Source organism: Bombyx mori, chromosome 11 (assembly GCF_030269925.1).
Source record: "Bombyx mori chromosome 11, ASM3026992v2".
Classification (NCBI taxonomy): Eukaryota; Metazoa; Arthropoda; class Insecta; order Lepidoptera; family Bombycidae; genus Bombyx; species Bombyx mori.
Genome location: NC_085117.1, coordinates 2,701,900 through 2,720,920, shown reverse-complemented (window position 1 = coordinate 2,720,920; position 19,021 = coordinate 2,701,900). Strand labels below are relative to the sequence as shown.

Here is a 19,021-nt window from a genome sequence, read left to right as displayed (position 1 = left end):
AACTTTTGAACAATTTTTAGTAACCACCCTTAGCGCTTTTTACACGAGAATGTACCGTAAAGTAAAAATATTATATTAGCTGTAGCTTAATGTATCTTCCTTTACAGTACTACTTACTAACAGTAGTTATCATAACATTTAAGAAATAAAACGAGACCTGAATCCTACTAAAGACATTTTCAAGATACGATCGTATAAAATTAAGTTCTGTGCAACAACATTTGGACCGTCTGTCTAATGAATAGTGTCACTTGCGCAAAGCAAGATGTTCTCTTCTCTCGTTTCCACCAACAATGATATCGAAATCAAATCTTAAACTGCATTGGTACCAGTAATTGCCATATTGTTCTTCGACAAAGTCACTAAAGTACAAAACACGCTATGAAACTTTTTCTTTAACCTATTCTGTTTATAAATAATACTTTATATTATGTACTTAAAGTTTAAATTTTTTTAGGAATTCAGATTTTAACATTAAAAAATATAGGGGAAAACTTTTTTATTGTACACATTATTATTATTTTTCCTACCTATGCTGATAGTTCTAATTTGAGGACGTTTCTAACACTAGCCCTAGCAAGAGCAGTGCTTCGCAGAATCTACCACCGGATCGAAAACGCGACCCACTGAGAAGATCCGGCGAGAAACTCAGTGGGCTGTGTCTATGGGTTAATTTACTCGTCGAGCCCTTCGTCGGAAGCGACAGGTTCGGCGAGGACGATGACCGGAGCTTGAGGTACCTAAATGCACCATTAATGGATCGGGAGGATCCGTAATGACGTGCTTAGGGCGACGCGTTTATCATTCGGTTCACAGGATCGGGTATGATGTGCACATAGATAATAAACCTAATATGGAGAGTTTGTACCACAGATTACCATAATAGTTACTGTTTGTAGATAATAATATTAGGTTGAAGGAATGTGTGTATGTCGGTCTTTTTTTAAATATAATATTAAGTAATTAAGACTGAGCAAAAATTGCATTTAAAAAATAGTTTATAATTTTCATTTAAGCCAAATATATACTTTATTTACGAAACAATTTAAGGATGATGTCTAAAATTCGTAAGTTTCTTTTTTGGTTAAACGATTTTCGTTATGTAAATAATGAATGATAGGAAATTGTAATTTTTTGTGAGGATGAAACGTAGGGATGGGACAGGTGCCATTTGAAGAATCTTAGTCAACTAAGCCACGAATGTGTCTTACACGAAACAAGCGCGTATCAGCATATCGTCAATATATGTATTTATTTAGATGTATGGACCTGTCCCCCTGGTGTTAGATGGTTACCGGACATCTGCAAAGTAAATGCCACCACCCACCTTGAGATATAAGTTCTAAGGTCTCAGTATAGTTACAACGGCTGCCCCACTCTTCAAACCCTGTCATTTTTAATCTAGTCTTCCCCCAGAACTTGCACAATGCTTTTAAAGTAATTTAATGACATCATAATATTCAGTATCATAATGTAAACTACCGGAACACTTTAATTTGTACATAAATTTTAATATATTAATAAATTATTTTCACATTTAACATAAACTACGATTTGAATATATATTTTTTTGATTTTTTTAATATTACAGTTGAATATTAAATTCAAATACACATATTATATTTATTTACGTTCCTTTTAAATGTTTTAATCAATTTTACACTAATTAAACAAAAATTCCCTCGAGGTGTTTAACCAAAAAAACTAAAAAAACTCAATTTTTTTGTAAATTTTTTTTTCTTGATGGGTGTGTGGACGAGCTCACAGCCCACCTGGTGTTAAGTGGTTACTGGAGCCCATAGATATCCACAACGTAAATGCGCCACCCACCTTGAGATATAAGTTCTAAGGTCTCAAGTAAGTTACACGGCTGCCCCACCCTTCAAACCGAAACGCATTATTAATTTACAGCAGAAATAGGCAGGGTGGTGGTACCCACCCGCGCGGACTCACAAGAGGTCCTACCACCAGTAATAAATAAGTCGTGATGAAAATTAAAATACATATCGCACGTACGGTGCTATAAAGTCACTTATGCAATTTTTGTTGACACTGAACTGAGTATGAGAACATTTTTTAATAGTTATAGTGAGAGGCGAGAGATGTTTGCTTTTATGGATGAAGTTTAAAGTTGTTGTTTAAATATTATTTTATTTGTATAGTCGGGCAGAACGATGCCTCCAATGAACACTACGCTAACTCCAAATTCGTATATTTACAGGAGGAGCGTTTAAACGAAATAAGTTGATAAAATCTTTATTATTGCAGATATATTTATGGTTATTTTGTGTAACTAGCTGATTCACTCTTGCTTCGAACCCCATCAATAATGATTAATTGTAATACTTTTAACATAGTGAAGCGATTTGCATGCAAAACGAAAATTTCAAAATTTTGAGTTAGAGTAGTGTTCATTGGAGGCATCGATAAGCACTATATAATGCGATGAATTTTCCAACGTTTCTTATGAAAAATTACATAATTTGCATAAGTGACTTTATTGCACCGTACGTGCGATATGTCGGTATTCACGTGAAATTTATGGAAAGTACCTGTGTTAATTTAATAAACTCAAATTCCAGATCGCTTCAATTCCATGATACTACCTCGTTTACCTCCTGCATTCAGCACGGCTTCAGGAACCGCTGTCAAACCTAAGACTGCTATAGTCATGCTGAATATGGGTGGGCCGGAGACCACGGACCAGGTAAGAAAACGCGCTTGACAAAAGTTTCAATTAAAACTATTTAACATTTTATTCGGTAAAGTTTACAAAATGTAAAAAATAATATCTATATATTAATACGTGAAGCAAAAACTTTGTATGCCCTTTTACAAAAATTGCGCGGACGGAGGAGTATGAAATTTTTCACACTTATAGAGAATATAGAGAAGAAGTGCACAATGCTAATATTTTTTTAAAATAATGCATAAAAGATACACTAATTCAATAAAGAAAACATTACACACACTACATACCATGTATTTGACGCACACACGCATGCATACTATATAGTATCAAACTTTTGTTCTTGACGTCTGTGGTCAAATTGAGAATAGATTAAATATTGTTTGTCTTTATTAATAATCTTTTATAGTGTAGTCTTGGCGAAATTTGTGATTATAGAACTATTAAATACAATCATAATAGTGTACAAACTTATTATACATTTCCAATTAATTATAGTCGAATTTCGACTACTGCGGGACCTCTAGTAATGACAAAGACATATGGGAAATTAAACTGTAAAAGTAATTTTAGTTATGTCTACAATACGGTATACCACAAATTGAGTTGTCGCCACAAATTAAAGCATTGCTTATATGTCAATATGCCAGCTCTGTCCGCGAATCACTTGATTAGGTGCGATAGATTATGAGCCAAATACTTTGGTACCCTGTTGGCATCAGAAAGTTGATAAGACTTTTTGTTGAGCTGACGTGGTCAATTCCTAAATTCATGCAGAACATGAATCTGGTTGTAAATCTTCAGAAAACATCGAGTATAGGTACACAGATGCCTGTAAATTTGTTTTGAGATTAATTGAGCAGCATCTTTCAGACCTTGGAGCTGGAAGACAAACCCTCAATTGTGTTTAGCCAACAGAACCCTCTTTGGGGCGTGTGATCTGTTGCCAATACTGCAAGATGATATTATGATGATATCAAAATTCAAATAATCTTAATTTACAGGTTGGTGACTATCTTCACAGGATAATGACAGACAGAGACATGATCCAGCTTCCGGTGCAGAGTAAACTGGGACCGTGGATAGCCAGTAGAAGGACCGAGGAAGTCAAGAAGAAGTATTCGGAGATTGGTGGAGGATCACCTATATTGAAATGGACAAATAGTCAAGGTGTTGTTATTTTTTTTATTTATTAATTTATTGCATAGATCCACTTGGTGTTAAGTGGTTACTTCCTTCTGTGTTTTGTACCGTATGTTCAATGAGGAGTGCTCTGAGGAATTGCTTGAGATAATCCCATCATCTCGTGTTTACCACCACAAAACCACACACCGATGGAGTAAAGTTCATACTACCTGGAGCTACTGCGTTCATCCTGCGTTCATTCTGCGTTCAGCGGCTTGGGTCTCCCCCTGGCATTGTTAACGTCCATGGGCGACGGTAATCACATACCGTCAGGTGGGCCGTATGCTCTACTGCCTGCACGGATAAAAAAAAACAAAAATAGTATTCTCGTGTGCTTATCTGTACAATAAACACAAAATATCACATAAAACAACAGAGAAGTGAACATTTTATATATTTTTTTTGTAGGTAGCTTATTAACGCAGGCCTTAGATCAGATGCTCCCGGAGTCAGCCCCTCATAAGCACTACGTGGCGTTCAGATACGTTCCTCCGTTCACGGAAGACGCCTTCAGGGAGGTGGAAAGGTATTTTACATACAAAAAAATTGGTCGGTGTTGCTCGGAACTTGTAAAAATGTATACCTATTTTTTTTTAATTGTTTTGAAATGAAATGAATGAAATGAAATGCGTTTATTTCAGGCAACTTAAGCCCATAAAATGTCACATACAATTACATAACATCTAAATCAAAATACAATAAAATTAAAATTACAAATTTTCAGAATGAACAAAAACAAAAACAAACAAAAATGAAACCAAATCAAAATTATTAAAATTAAAATTGTCAACTACTAATATAAAATTAAAATTAATAAAAGAACTAATACAATAATTCAATGGTCAATGGGTGGACGAGCTCTCAGCCCGCCTGGTGTTAAGTGGTTACCGGGGACCCCATAGACATTTACAACCTTGAGATATGAGTTTTAAGGTCTCTCAGTATCACTACAACGGTTGCCCCGCCCTTCAAACCGAAACGCATTACTGCTTCACGGGAGAAATGGGCAGGGTGGTGGTATCTACCAAAAGTATTGGAAACGTCGGAAATAAAATGGAACTGGGTTCGTCGAAAAGTTACCAACCGCCGTGTGCTGTGTTGATTTCAAATATGGCACCTAAAGCCGCCTGTTTAAGGTCGATAGTCCCTCAGCAATGATCCCGCAGTCAACGTGTTAATTTTTTTTATATATTTTTTTTTATTGCTTCAATGGGTGGACGAACTCACAGCCCACCTGGTGTTAAGTGGTTACTGGAGCCCATACACATCTACAACGTAAATGCGCCACCCGCCTTTAGATATAAGTTCTAAGGTCTCAGTATAGTTGAAATGAAATTTGAAATCAGTTTCGCTTCATCACGTTTTCTTTACAGCGACGGAGCGGACAGAGTTATCATATTCTCGCAGTATCCTCAGTACAGTTGTGCGACGACTGGTTCTAGTCTGAACGCGATCGCGGATTTCTATAGGAACAGGTAAGGGTTTGGGTACAGCTTGGGTCAATAGTGCTTAGTGAGAGTTTTTTTAACGGTCTCGATAGCGTAAAAGTTAACTCAATTTTGTATGGAGTAGGAACAGCGCCCCTAGCGGCAAACGTAGGCAAACGTTCCGACTCCATACAAATTTGAGTTAACTAAGCACACATATTGGCCCCGAGAACGTTCTCGAAATGGACAAGACGGGTCTCTGTTTTAAGCGAAATTTTCGCGGCTTTACATCAGGAGAGCCATTTAAAGTTAAAACATTTTGATTAGATATCATAACAAATAGAGTAAACTTGATTGATTTTTTTTTATTTATTTTTTATTGCCTTTGTAGGCAGACGGGCATACGGCCCACCTGATGGTGAGTGGTTACCGTCGCCCATGGACTTCAGCAATGCCAGGGGCAGAGCCAAGCCGCTGCCTACCGCTTAATACTCTCCATAAGCCTCGTTTGAAGAAGGACATGTCATAGCGCTCGGGAAACACCGTGGAGGGGAGCTCATTCCATAGCCGGATGGTACGTGGCAAAAAAGATCTCTGGAAACGCACTGTGGATGACCGCAGTGGCTCGAGGTAGTATGGATGAACTCTACTCCGGTGGCGGACGGTGCGATGGTAAAAACGAGATGCTGGTATCATCTCGAACAATTCCTCAGAGCACTCCCCATGGAACATACGGTACAAAATACAGAGGGAACCGAAGTCCCTCCGCAGACCCAGAGGCTCCAAACGATCTGAGAGAATGGGATTATCGACAATCCGAACGGCCCTCCTCTGTATGGAGTCAAATGGAAGAAGCTGGTATTTGGGAGCCCCGGCCCAGAGATGGGAGCAGTACTCCACGCGAGGCCGGACTTGTGCTTTATAAAGCAAAAGTCTTTGTCCAGGCGTGAAGTACCGCTTCGCTCTGTTGAGGACTCCCAGCATTTTGGACGCCAACTTGGCTTTGCCTTCCAAATGACTCCGAAACTGGACATCGCTCGAAATGTCGACCCCAAGTATCCCGATACTCTCGGAAGGTTGCAGGGATTGAGACTGAATTAAATATCGCATTGTTGATGTTAATATCAAATAGTTCAATTAAAATCATCGAACTGTTGATGCTGATACGAAATAAAACGGACCTCTAATTACAAAGATAAATGTCGCGTGTTAATCGAAATGTCGCGAAAAACCAAATATCGCCTTTCATACCTCGATATTATCTTACCTTGTAAAAAACTTATAGTAAACTTTTTTGAAACAAGCCTATAAAAATATATTATGTAAAAAAAAGGTTCAATTTCAATTGTATTATCTTTAACTAGAGGTCCCGCAGTAGTCGAAATTCGACTATAATTAATTGGAATTGTCAGTTTGTACACTATCATGATTGTATTTTATACTTCTATAATCATAAATTTCGCCAAGACTACACTATAAAAAATATTAACAAAGACAAACAATATTTAATCTCAATTTGACAACAGACGTCAAGAACAAAAGTTTGACAATAAATAGTATGCATGCGTGTGTGCGTCAACTACATGGTATGTAGTGTGTGTAATGTTTTCTCTATTGATTTAATGTATATTTTATGCATTCTTTTAAAAAAATATTAGCATTATGCACTTCTTCTCTATATCTCTATATTCTCTATAAGTGTGGAAAATTTCATACTCCTCCGTCTGCACAATTTTCGTAAAAAGAGATACAAAGTTTTTGTTTTACGTATTAATATATAGATAGGTGTTTTAGGTTGACAAGGTTACTGATCACTGATGAAGAACAATCTAGAGAATGTTCTGGAAAATTTTGGACACGGTAGAAACGATTATGAAAGCTTGACATAGACATTGACATTCAATATACCTAGTCCAGCCAATAAGTTCTGTGTTAACAAATGAAAATGATTTTTTTTTAAATGAATTAATGTAATGTTATAAAAATTTATACATACAATATTTATCTCAATTCGTTCGACTATCCGACGATAGATGGCGTTACTCTTACCGGCGTACCACAATATATGTACTATATTATTGCACCTCCTATTGAGAGCTCACACGAAATTGTAATTTCTGGCCCCAAATGACGTCACACAGCTATGTTTCAATATCGACAAAAAAAAAAAGAGAACGGTTTTCATTCCCTCCTTATTCATCCTAAATATTTGTTCAATCTTTGGTCCTCGTTCATTACAGGACGACACCGGCAAACGTAAAGTTTAGTTTGATAGAACGCTGGGCGTCCCACAAGCTGTTGGCGAAGGTCTTCTCCGAGAGGATCAAGGAGAAACTGGACAAATTCGATGAGAAGATCAGGGATGACGTATTGATACTGTTCACGGCGCATAGTCTGCCTTTGAAGGTGAGCATTCTCGAGAGCGTTTGGTACCTGAGGGTAGGGGCGTCTTGTGAGTCCGCGCGGGTAGGTACCACCGCCTTGCCTGTTCCTGCCGTGAAGCAGTAATGCGTTTCGGTTTGAAGGGAGGGCAGCCGTTGTAACTATACTGAAACCTTAGAACTTATATCTCAAAGTGGGTGGCGCGTTTACGTTGTAAATGTCTATGGATCACTTAAGACCAGGTGGGCCGCACCCATCTAAACAATTAAAATGAGAAATAAAACATACATACAGATCGTTATTTGTACAGCAAGTATTTGTTTTCATTCTTCTAGGCCATTCTTGGTACACATGCCCACATAGAATCCCAGAATGGTACTTGTTCCCATTCTTCTAAACCATTCTTGGTACACATGCCCACATAGAATTCCAGAATGGTACTTGTCTCCATTCTTCTAAACCATTCTTGGTACTCATGCCCACATTGAACTCCAGAATGGTACTTGTTCCCATTCTTCTAGGCCATTCTTGGTACATATGCCCCTATACCTATAGACTTCCAAAATGGTGCTTGTTCCCAGACTTGTAGGCCATCATTATTGGTACATATGCCCATTTAGAATCCCATAATGGCATGCATGCCCATATTTTTGGTACACATGCCCATCTAGAAATACAAGATGGCACGATTACCCAATATTCAATACTGAATATTTTTGATTGTTACATATTCAGGCCGTATCGAGAGGCGACACGTATCCTCACGAGGTGGCCTCCACCGTATCGAGGACCATGGAGGAGCTCGGCGGCCGGAATCCGCACCGGCTGGTCTGGCAGTCGAAGGTGGGCCCCCTGCCCTGGCTCCAGCCCTATACCGACGACGCGATCAAGGTCAGTCCTAACACTTTACAGCAGTAACAGCATCCTGAAGGCGTTAGCAGACTGCTATGACTTCGGGTCACCGTCCTCAGCGAGTAAATTACACAACTCTACACAAATTATAATTTGCGTAATCACTGGTGGTAGGACCTCTTGTGAGTCCGCGCGGGTAGGTACCACCGCCCCGCCTATTTCTGCCGTGAAGCAGTAATGCGTTTCGGTTCGAAGGGTGGGGCAGCCGTTGTAACTATACTGAGACCTTAGAACTTATATCTCAAGGTGGGTGGCGCATTAACGTTGTAGATGTCTATGGGCTCCAGTAACCACTTAACACCAGGTGGGCTGTGAGCTCGTAAGCCGATCTATGCAATAAAAAAAAATACTGGGGAACCACTAGTCTATGTTATTGTATGTCCAGTTGTACGCGAAGCAAGGAGTCAAGCACCTGATCCTGGTGCCAGTGGCCTTCGTCAACGAACACATCGAGACCCTGCACGAGCTGGACATCGAGTACTGCGACGAGGTAGCCAAGGAGGTGAGAACCATCAGTGAGCTTAGTGCGAGGTTCTTAACGTTCTCGATAGCGTAAAAGTTAACTCGAATTTGTATGGAGTTTTTTTTGTATTTTTTTTTACAGCAGACAATTGAGGGTAGTCTGTTTATTAATTCTCTTGAATACCGTTTTAAAGTATAGTTTACGACGAGGTAGCCAAGGAGGTGAGAACCATCAGTGTACTAAGTGCGAGTTTCTTAACGTTCTCGATAGCGTAAAAGTTAACTCGAATTTGTATGGAGTTTTTTTTTCATTTTTAACAACAGACAATTGAGGGTAGTCTGTTCATTAATTCTCTTCAATACCGTCTTAAAGTATACTTTACGACGAGGTAGCCAAGGAGGTGAGAACCATCAGTGTACTAAGTGCGAGTTTCTTAACGTTCTCGATAGCGTAAAAGTTAACTCGAATTTGTATGGATTTTTTTTACAACACACAGTTGAGGGTAGTTTGTTTATTAATTCTCTTGAATACCGTCTTAAAGTATAGTTTACGTTTTTTTTTATTGCCCTTGTAGGCAGATGAGGATACGGTCCACCTGATGGTGAGTGGTTACCGTCGCCCATAAACTTCAGCAATGCCAGGGGCAGAGCCAATCCGCTGCCGATGCGTTGTAATTATAGTAATTGTTAACCAATGACGTTAATATTAACGGGAACAGTTAACTTTAGCTAATCTTAGTATGTATATACAGTCAAACCTGGATAAGAGAGAGTTCAAGGGAGCACAATCTCATTCTCGCTTATAGAGGTTTCTCACTAACCCGAGTTTCTCGCTAATGCTCCCTCTGAATTTTATTTCGCGATTTTTCGGATTCAAACGCATTCACTATTTTAAGTTTATCACTTAATGACAGTACTTTAATTTTCCGTTTTGACATGAAGCAGAAGAGAACTTTTCTTTGCAATTGATTAACGATAAACTGAGTTTTATTTTTTTTGAATGGTTTATACGCTATGTTTGTATAAAGCGAGTTACCTGCAGTCAAACTGCATAAGCAGTTTTGCGGGGCATGTTTTGAATGTAAGTGTAACTTCTTATGAATAAATATATTACATACATACATACATACAAACAGGACGGTACACATCCACACGTGTCCATTCGAAAAGAAAGCGATAAAATAACAACGTTATTTAGTTCCACGAAATAGAATAGGTTCAATATTGACGAGAAAACAATTCAAAAAATATGGTAGAAATTTCCACAAAAGTTAACAATGAGCCATAAAATAACAGATGTTAAACTTGTAATTTGTTTTTTCATTTGTTCCTCCTAAATAATATAAATAAATAAAGCTCGACTCTCGCTTATAGAGGTATAGATAAGTAGCAGTCTCACTCACGGAGGTCCATGAGGGAAAAACGACTCTCTCTTACAGAGGTTTCTGTTTCTCTCTAATAGAGGTTTTGGGAGCTTAAAACGACGGGTCCTGGCTATTACTCTCACTTATAGAGTTTTCTCACTTATCCAGGTTTGACTGTATATATATACATACTAAGATTATATATATATATGACGGAACATTAACCTCCGTATTGTTTTTAAAAAGTGTGACGTCAGCATTGCTGACGTCACAGTTATTACTTTCATGATGATGACTCATGTCGGGCTTCTGAACGAAAACTTCACGAGAACTTTACGAACACTGTTTATATTTCGCTACAAGCGTAACAACTTTCCGGAGAGATCCGTACTGTCCTACGGCTCGAACACGAATGAATCGTCGTCGGCAGAGCGGCCGGTATTTATAGTGATTTTTGCAAATCAACACGTGTTTGAGTTTTTAGGTTAAATAATGAAATAACACGTGGTGATTATAAATCACGTGTTGTTTTACATTACAATGAGTGTCATTACATCACAATTGATTCTAAACAGTTAAAAGATATGCGTGAATCATCCATCGCGCCGATACGGCCATACTGACAGGCGGTGCGCGCTCTGCACCAGCCGCTCATGTATGGTGAATCACCAGAGAGTTCTTGGAGTCTATCTGAAATAGTAGAATGTTCTTTTTCTGAGATTGGTATCTGTGAACCTTTTAAAGTTTACTTTGAAAGTAACTTATTTTGTGTAGTGTTTTATTGTGGCGTACACTGTGGTACTTTTGTCGAGGCGTACACTGTGGTACTTTTGCCGAGGCGTACACTGTGGTACTTTTGTCGAGGCGTACACTGTGGTACTTTTGTCGAGGCGTACACTGTGGTACTTTTGCCGAGGCGTACACTGTGGTACTTTTGCCGAGGCGTACACTGTGGTACTTTTGCCGAAGCGTACACTGTGGTACTTTTGCCGAAGCGTACACTGTGGTACTTTTGTCGAGGCGTACACTGTGGTACTTTTGCCGAGGTGTACACTGTGGTACTTTTGTCGAGGCGTACACTGTGGTACTTTTGTCGGGGTGTAATTTTGGTAATCAAAAATAAAAACTTTTACCTTTGTATTAATTAATCAGTTGATTGTCGAACATGCTCATATAGGTTCATCGGCTGATGCTGGAGGGTGGTCTTCTTCCGCCGATACGGCTATCTGGTCTCCAGGTTGCGGTGCCCGACGGAGTTGATGATGAGCTACTTTTCTTGAACGCCCTGAACCAACCACCTTTTTTACTAAATAGCGGTCGTTGTCCAGGATTCTTGTTATCTCATATGGCTCGCTGAATTTGAGATCCAACGAAGTTTGATTACGAGGATTATTTTTTATGAGCACATAATCACCACGCTGGAAATGATGGATCCTAGCTTTTTTTGAATTGAAACGTTGCCTGTCCTGTTCTGCATTTTGTGACATCTTGTGTTGAACATGGTTAGTGAGTGCTTCAATATCAATAGTCTGCTCGTCAATATTTACTAATTTAAGTAGCTCTGGAGGAACACAATGCTTTCGCTGAGTGAGTAATGTAAGTGGAGCTACGCCTGTCACACGATGCGGAGTGCAATTTATTGCTAGCTGAAGTTCTGCAATCGTTGTGTGCCACTCTTCTGTTTCGTAATTCTTGATCATAGTAAGAGCATTTTTTTAGTGTAGCTACGACGCGTTCTACTTGTCCATTTGCTCGGCTGACTCCTGGTGCTATAGCATGAATGTCAATACCTACCCTATCGCAGTAGGTCTTGAATTCACCGAGGAACTCTCTTCCACCGTCGACTATTATTTGGACAGGAGTACCGAATAGATGAACCGTACGCTTTAAGGCAGCTAATGTGCTGGGTGGATTTTTGTTAGTTGCATAATAGAATAGCACGTATTTCGTAAAAGCATCTATGGTGATAATCACATACTGTTGGTCGTTGGATGTTCCCATCTTGCCTGTTATATCCATGTGTATTACTTGAAAAGCAGCAGACGGTTTCTGAATCGGGTGCATTTGAGCTTGTACCGCACCAGATGCTCCTTTCGATGTCCTGCAGACCACGCAATTATCAACAAATTTTCGTACCTTCGTGCTCATGTTGTCAAACCAGTGGCTGTCCTTAATTTTCTGCAACGTCTTTTCCCAGCCAGGGTGCTTCAGTGCGGTGTGGAAGGAGTTTATTAAACTCCACTGAAAGGACCTGGGTACCACTGTGCAGTATCGGTGTCCGAAGGTTGGATCTTGTACGATATGCTTGAGGACATTGTTTTCTAGCATATAGCCGTTACTTGGATTGTTATTATTCATGCCATCCATTATAGCTCGTAGTGTTTCATCACGTCGCTGTTCAATTTTCAGCCAGTCTAGATCTCTGGTCATTATATTCACTGTGAGTTCGACTGGGTTCCTACTGAAGTAGTCTGCGTGTTGAAGCTGTTGACCCTTGCGGTATTCAACCTCAAAATTATAATTTTGTAAAAATGCCCACCAACGGTGGATTCTAGGGAGTAAGTCCTTTTTGTGTTTGGATGCTTTTAGTGCATTACAGTCTGTGATAACTGTAAACTTACGTCCATAAAGATACTGCCGAAAGTGTTTTATCGCTCGGACTACTGCCAAGGTCTCTAATTCATAAGAGTGATAGCGACTTTCTGTTTCAGTAGTTCTCATGCTCATAAAGGCAACTGCATGTTGTCGTCCCGCAATTACTTGTACCAGTACTGCTCCGAATCCCAAACTACTTGCATCTGTGTACAATTGAATAGGTGCTTCCTCCTGGAATAGTGTAAGTACTGGTGTTGATGTTAAGCACTGAATGACATTCTCTCTTGCTTTCTCATGGCGCTCGTCCCACTCCCATTTAGCCCCTGATTTGGTCAACTCCTATAGTGGTATCATTATGCGTGAGAAGTCTGCTATAAATTTTCTAAAGTAGCCAGCCAATCCACAAAATTGTCTTACTTGTCTGGGTGTTGTTGGTACCGGCGATTTTACCAGAGCATCTATTTTCCGTGGGCTTGGCCAGACTTGTCCATTAGATACTACGTTACCCAAATATTCGATTGAGCGCTTAAAAAAACTGCATTTATCAGCATTAATGGAAAAACCCGCATCTTGTAGTGCTATTAGAATACGTTCTATGTTTGACAGCCCTTCTGCGATATTTTCACATCTGCTTAATACGTCATCGACGTAGACTTGAGCTGCATTCCCTATTAACGAGCTCAGAGCTCTGTTGATGCATCGTTGATAGACTGAACATGCATTACTCAATCCAAATGGCATAGTCGTATATTCATACAGTCCATCCGGTGTGACAAAGGCTGTCTTTTCAATTGATGATTCTGCAATAGGTATTTGGTGAAACCCTGCGGCCATGTCAAAGGTTGTAAAGAATTGCCCCTTGGCCAATTGGTCAATTTGGTCTGAAATTAGTGGCAGCGGTTAATGGTCCCGTAAGGTATTAGAGTTAAGTTCTCTGAAATCCACGCACATGCGATCGTCACCATTCTTCTTCTTCACCAAGATGATGGGACTGGAGTATGGAGACTTGCTTTCGCGTACAATGCCATGCTCCATCAACTCTTTCACAATGGCTCGCACCCTTTCTCGTTCGATTGGACTGAGCCTGTAAGGTCTTCGTTCTACATATTTGTTTGGATTCTTCAGGCGGATTTCCAGTTCACCTGTCTTGACACGAGTTGTTGGATACCCTCTGATAAACAGGTGCTGATATTTGTTTAGAAGGGTGCGTAATTTTGCGATATCTTCTTCATTTGTGAGATCACAATCCAGTTTATCGAAAATTGGATTTATACACTGAACTTGATTAACATGTGGCTGACGTGCTAGCCTCGTCCCGCCCGAAGTGATCGTCATAGTTAGGTTCGTATTGTTTATCAAGTTCATACCCACTAAAATATCTGTAGTCATCTCGTAATCTGCCACTATGTGAAACTGTAATTCAACGTTGATGTTATCGATGACACCTACCGTTACGAGTGTAGCTATTGATAGTACAGGAAATTGTCCAATTCCTTTCAAGTAATCTGCCGTTTGTAGTCTTTTTCCGGGTATTTGAGCTGCTACGGATTCCCGCATAAGTGAGCATTCTGCGCCACTATCAAAGATTGCCTGAAAACTCTTTGATCCAAACTTCACCTGAATCGGAGCTAGTTTTGATCCAGCAACGTAATTTACGTTTGATGTCAATGCTCGTTCACGTTTGAAGCATGTTTCAAAACTGTGTCCTGGTATTTTGCAGAATGAACAGATTGTTGTTTTATCGTTCTGGTAGGAGGTTACTTCCTTCGTTGTCTCAGTTGTTGTTTTGTTTCTTTGTTCGGGCTTTGATTCGGTAACCATTTTGTAGTAGCATTCGTTGGTGGTGTGATTAGTTCTTTTACAGATATGGCAAGATGAATTTGATGAAGTAGAATTCAAAAAACGGGGACGCTTATTTGTACTCAGCTTATTTGAGCCCTGGTGAAAACGCTTCATGGCTCTTACTGATGATGCAACAGATATCAATTCTGGTACTGTTGTGGCTCTTGTGTTCAGTAGCTCGATCCTAAGTTTCTCGTCATTCACGCAACCAATAACTGCTTCAACTGCATCTTCATTAGGTAGTTTGTCTTTGGTGATCCTCCTCCACAAGACCCAAGCTCGTGACAAGAACTCCGAGATGTCCTTTGAAGAGTCGTACATATGTTCTCTAAATCGAGCTATGTCTCGAGAATAGCGATTTTCTGGCTCGAATGTCGTGATAAGATTGTTGCGCAGCTCAGCCCACGAAGCTGCAGTGACCATCCAATCGTCAACCCACATCTTCGCTCTTCCCTTTAGGAGGCTGCCAACTTTCATGCGTATGTCAAAGTCGTTGAGTCGATAAGTCTCAATGGCTTTGTCGATATGTTGACACCACTCACGTACTCCCACACTAGTATCGGGGTCAAATGATGGTAGGTAAATATCATTTATACGTATCTTAGTTTCTGCTGGTGTACTTAAGCGTTCCGACATTTGCTGCATCACATGCATCATCTGCATGATGAATTGTGGCGGTACGCTGCTCATCGGTGCGTTAAGCAATGCTGATTGTGGCTGTTCCTGTTCCTGTTCCAAGGAACTCCCAGCATTGCCTGTAGTATTTAATCCATGGTGTGGTTCTATTTGTGATGTAGCTTCAGGTTGTTGCTGAGCGGAGGCAGCATGTGATCCCACTTCTGATGACGGAACATTAACCTCCGTATTGTTTTTAAAAAGTGTGACGTCAGCATTGCTGACGTCACAGTTATTACTTTCATGATGATGACTCATGTCGGGCTTCTGAACGAAAACTTCACGAGAACTTTACGAACACTGTTTATATTTCGCTACAAGCGTAACAACTTTCCGGAGAGATCCGTACTGTCCTACGGCTCGAACACGAATGAATCGTCGTCGGCAGAGCGGCCGGTATTTATAGTGATTTTTGCAAATCAACACGTGTTTGAGTTTTTAGGTTAAATAATGAAATAACACGTGGTGATTATAAATCACGTGTTGTTTTACATTACAATGAGTGTCATTACATCACAATTGATTCTAAACAGTTAAAAGATATGCGTGAATCATCCATCGCGCCGATATATATATATTTCTATGTGTTATGTATATTGTTGTTTGCCGCGGCGCCCGCAGGCCGGGATCCTCCAAATCGAGAGGGCGGAGGCGCCGAACGTGCACCCCACGTTCATCGCGGCGCTGGCGGACGTCGTCGCGGGCCACATCAGCAACGGACCGAGGATCTCGAAGCAGTTCCTGACCAGGTACGTGACCTCACTGCTGAACACAAACGCGTCTTTTAATAAAGCTTGCCTTCTCGGCTAAGTTTTGTGTTAATTGGTTACTGGACCCCATTACATTCCCGATCCTGAGGACAGAATGGAAAGCAGTCGACGTCGCCCCAAACACGTCATTTCGGATCCTCCCGATCCACTAACAGTGCTTTTAGGAACCTCAAGCACCGGTAATCGTCAGTAAATTAACCCTCACACACAGCCAACTGAGTTTCTCGCCGGATCTTCTCAGTGGGTCGCGTTTCAGATCCGTTAGTAGATTCTGTGAAGCACGGCTCTAGCTAGGGTTCGTGTTAGCAACGTTCTCTTAGGATAATTCTGTTACGATAGTTCGCCTACCCGCGTGTAGCTGAAATACCCCCGTACCACCTACCAGCGAATAAAAAAAGAAAAGCATACAAATAATAAGTTACAATCGCATTGAGAACCTCCCTTTTTTTTTTTTGCAAAGTCGGCTAATCAACCAAAAAAAACACGATCTCTCTATACACTATCCCTACTAATATATAAATGTGAATGTAAGTTTGTTTGTTACGCTTTCACGCGAAAACTACTCAACCGATCATCATGAAACTTTGTACACATATTCTTGGAGGTATTAGAAGTAACATAGGATACTTTTTATTAAGAAAAAAAAATTTTTTTTTTCAAAAAATAAAAAAATTGTTTGTCAAAAAATCTCAAAATCTAGCATCTTCAACGCCATCTACCGGTTCAGTAATGAATTTACAATCCTGAGTACTGTAAATGAAGTTGCGGGTAAAATTAGCGTTATGCCAAAGTAACTATTCCACGCGGACGAAGTCGCGGGCAAAAGCTAGTAATTTTATATATTTTAATGTGTGAAGCAAAAACTTTGTACCCCTTTTTAGAAAATTGCGCGGCCGGAGGAGTATGAAATTTCCAACACTTATACAGAATATAGAGAAGGAGTGCAGAATGCTAATATTTTCTTTTAAATTATGCATGAAAAATACATTAAATCAATAAAAAAAACCATTACACACACTACTATGTGTTTGACACACACACACACGCTTATATACTCTTTTGTTTATTGTTTAAAGTCTGTGGTCAAATTGAGAATAGATGAAACGCAAATCTTAGTAAATGACCACCATTTTACTGAGATTATATATTTCATCTCATATCATCTCATTTAATTTCATCCCGGTTGATTAATGTCTCAAATTATTCATCTTCATTTCATTTCACTCCATAATATCATTTTTCATAAAAATATGAATATACATTAAAATAAGACATGACTTAAAGGTCTCAGTTACCAGGACATAAAATCCCTTAAAAAAAAAAGATGAAACGCGACCCACTGAGAAGATCCGGCGAGAAACTCAGTGGGCTGTTTTTTTTTTTCTTCCTTACTAATCTGGTAGCCTAGAGAAGCTATTCCAGCGTAACCGTAACTAGTAGGTGAACTCACGGGGCTCAAACCTGACGATGTTGCTAACACGAACCCTAGCAAGAGCCGTGCTTCGCAGAATCTACCACCGGATCGGAAACGCGACCCACTGAGAGGATCCGGCGACAAACTCAGTGGGCTGTGTCTATGGGTTAGGTCGTTATATACTTTGTCGTTTCAGATGTCCACATTGCGTGAGTCAGAGATGTCTCGCGTCGAAAGAGTTCTTCAAGAGATTGTGTGGCGCCGATCAGAACGTGGATAAAATAGGATCTTAAGTATAGGAATGGCGTATGAGTAGAAAATAGCATTTAAATGTATAAGCGTGGGTAAATAATGGCGCTATAAAAAGTGAATGAACTGGTGTAATAAAAATCAAACCCGTAAATTATAATTAGCGTAATTACTGGTGGTAGGACGTCTTGTGAGTGTATCTGCCGTGAAGCAGTTTGAAGGGCGGGACAGCCGTTGTAACTATACTGAGACCTTAGAACTTATGTCTCAAGGTGGGTGGTGGGATTTACGTTGTAGATGTCCATGGGCTCCGGTGACCCCTTAACATCAGGTGGGCCGTGAGCTCGTCCATCTAAGCAATAAAAAAAAAATGTTCCGTTCTTATCAATCCTACATGCATATAATACATATAAATATATAATTCGTATTGTGAACAGTAGGCAGGGGTTTGGCTCTGCCCCTGGCATTGCTGAAGTCCATGGGCGACGGTGACCACTCACCATCAGGTGGCCCGTATGCTCGTCTGCCTACGAGGGCACTAAAAGCAAAAGTTTTTTGATTTATTTATTTTCCTTGTGTATGTGTTCCTATTTATAAGTAAATAAATAATTTGTTAATTGTTTTGCGTAACTTGGTTGTGGAAAATAAAATAAAAAACTTATGAATATATTTTTAATTTGTTTGTTGGTTTGGTGAGATTTGTTGATTAAATAAAATATAGTATGTAGGTATGTATATTGAGAGGTGAAATACTGTTTTGGTTAAGAGACACTTTAATAACTTCACACGGGAGAGCCATTTAAAGTTTGATAAATAAGCATTTGGAAAAAATATCATAACAAAAAAAAGCTTCAGCTATTTTTGAATGGAGTAAGCTTAATTGAAGTTCAATTAAAAACATCGAACTGTTTTGATGCTGATACCAAATAAAACGGACCTTTAATTAAAGAAGAAGATAATTTATTTATTTTTACTTTATTTCAATTTTTTTTAAACCTCATTTTTTAGTAAGAATTACTTATAATCTATGTTAGTAACTTAAAAATCCAACACAT

The 19,021-nt window shown here is 39.5% G+C and overlaps 1 protein-coding gene across 2 annotated transcripts; it reads left to right on the top strand.

The window, feature by feature from the left end:
* Positions 1-855: 855 nt before the first annotated feature.
* LOC101743914 (ferrochelatase, mitochondrial) lies at positions 856-18,635 on the top strand. Of its 2 annotated transcripts, XM_038013973.2 has the most exons (10): positions 856-1,067; positions 2,583-2,707; positions 3,694-3,859; positions 4,283-4,400; positions 5,248-5,349; positions 7,542-7,707; positions 8,419-8,574; positions 8,981-9,097; positions 16,155-16,282; positions 17,914-18,635. In XM_038013973.2, exons 1-10 carry the CDS (start codon positions 1,052-1,054, stop codon positions 18,008-18,010), a joined length of 1,191 nt encoding a protein of 396 aa, XP_037869901.1. In that variant the 5' UTR covers positions 856-1,051; the 3' UTR covers positions 18,011-18,635. The 2 variants fall into 2 exon arrangements, with proteins under 2 accessions (XP_037869901.1, XP_062526959.1); XM_062670975.1 differs by lacking the exon at positions 5,248-5,349 and having other exon boundaries at positions 886-1,067.
* The last annotated feature ends 386 nt before the right edge of the window (positions 18,636-19,021 follow it).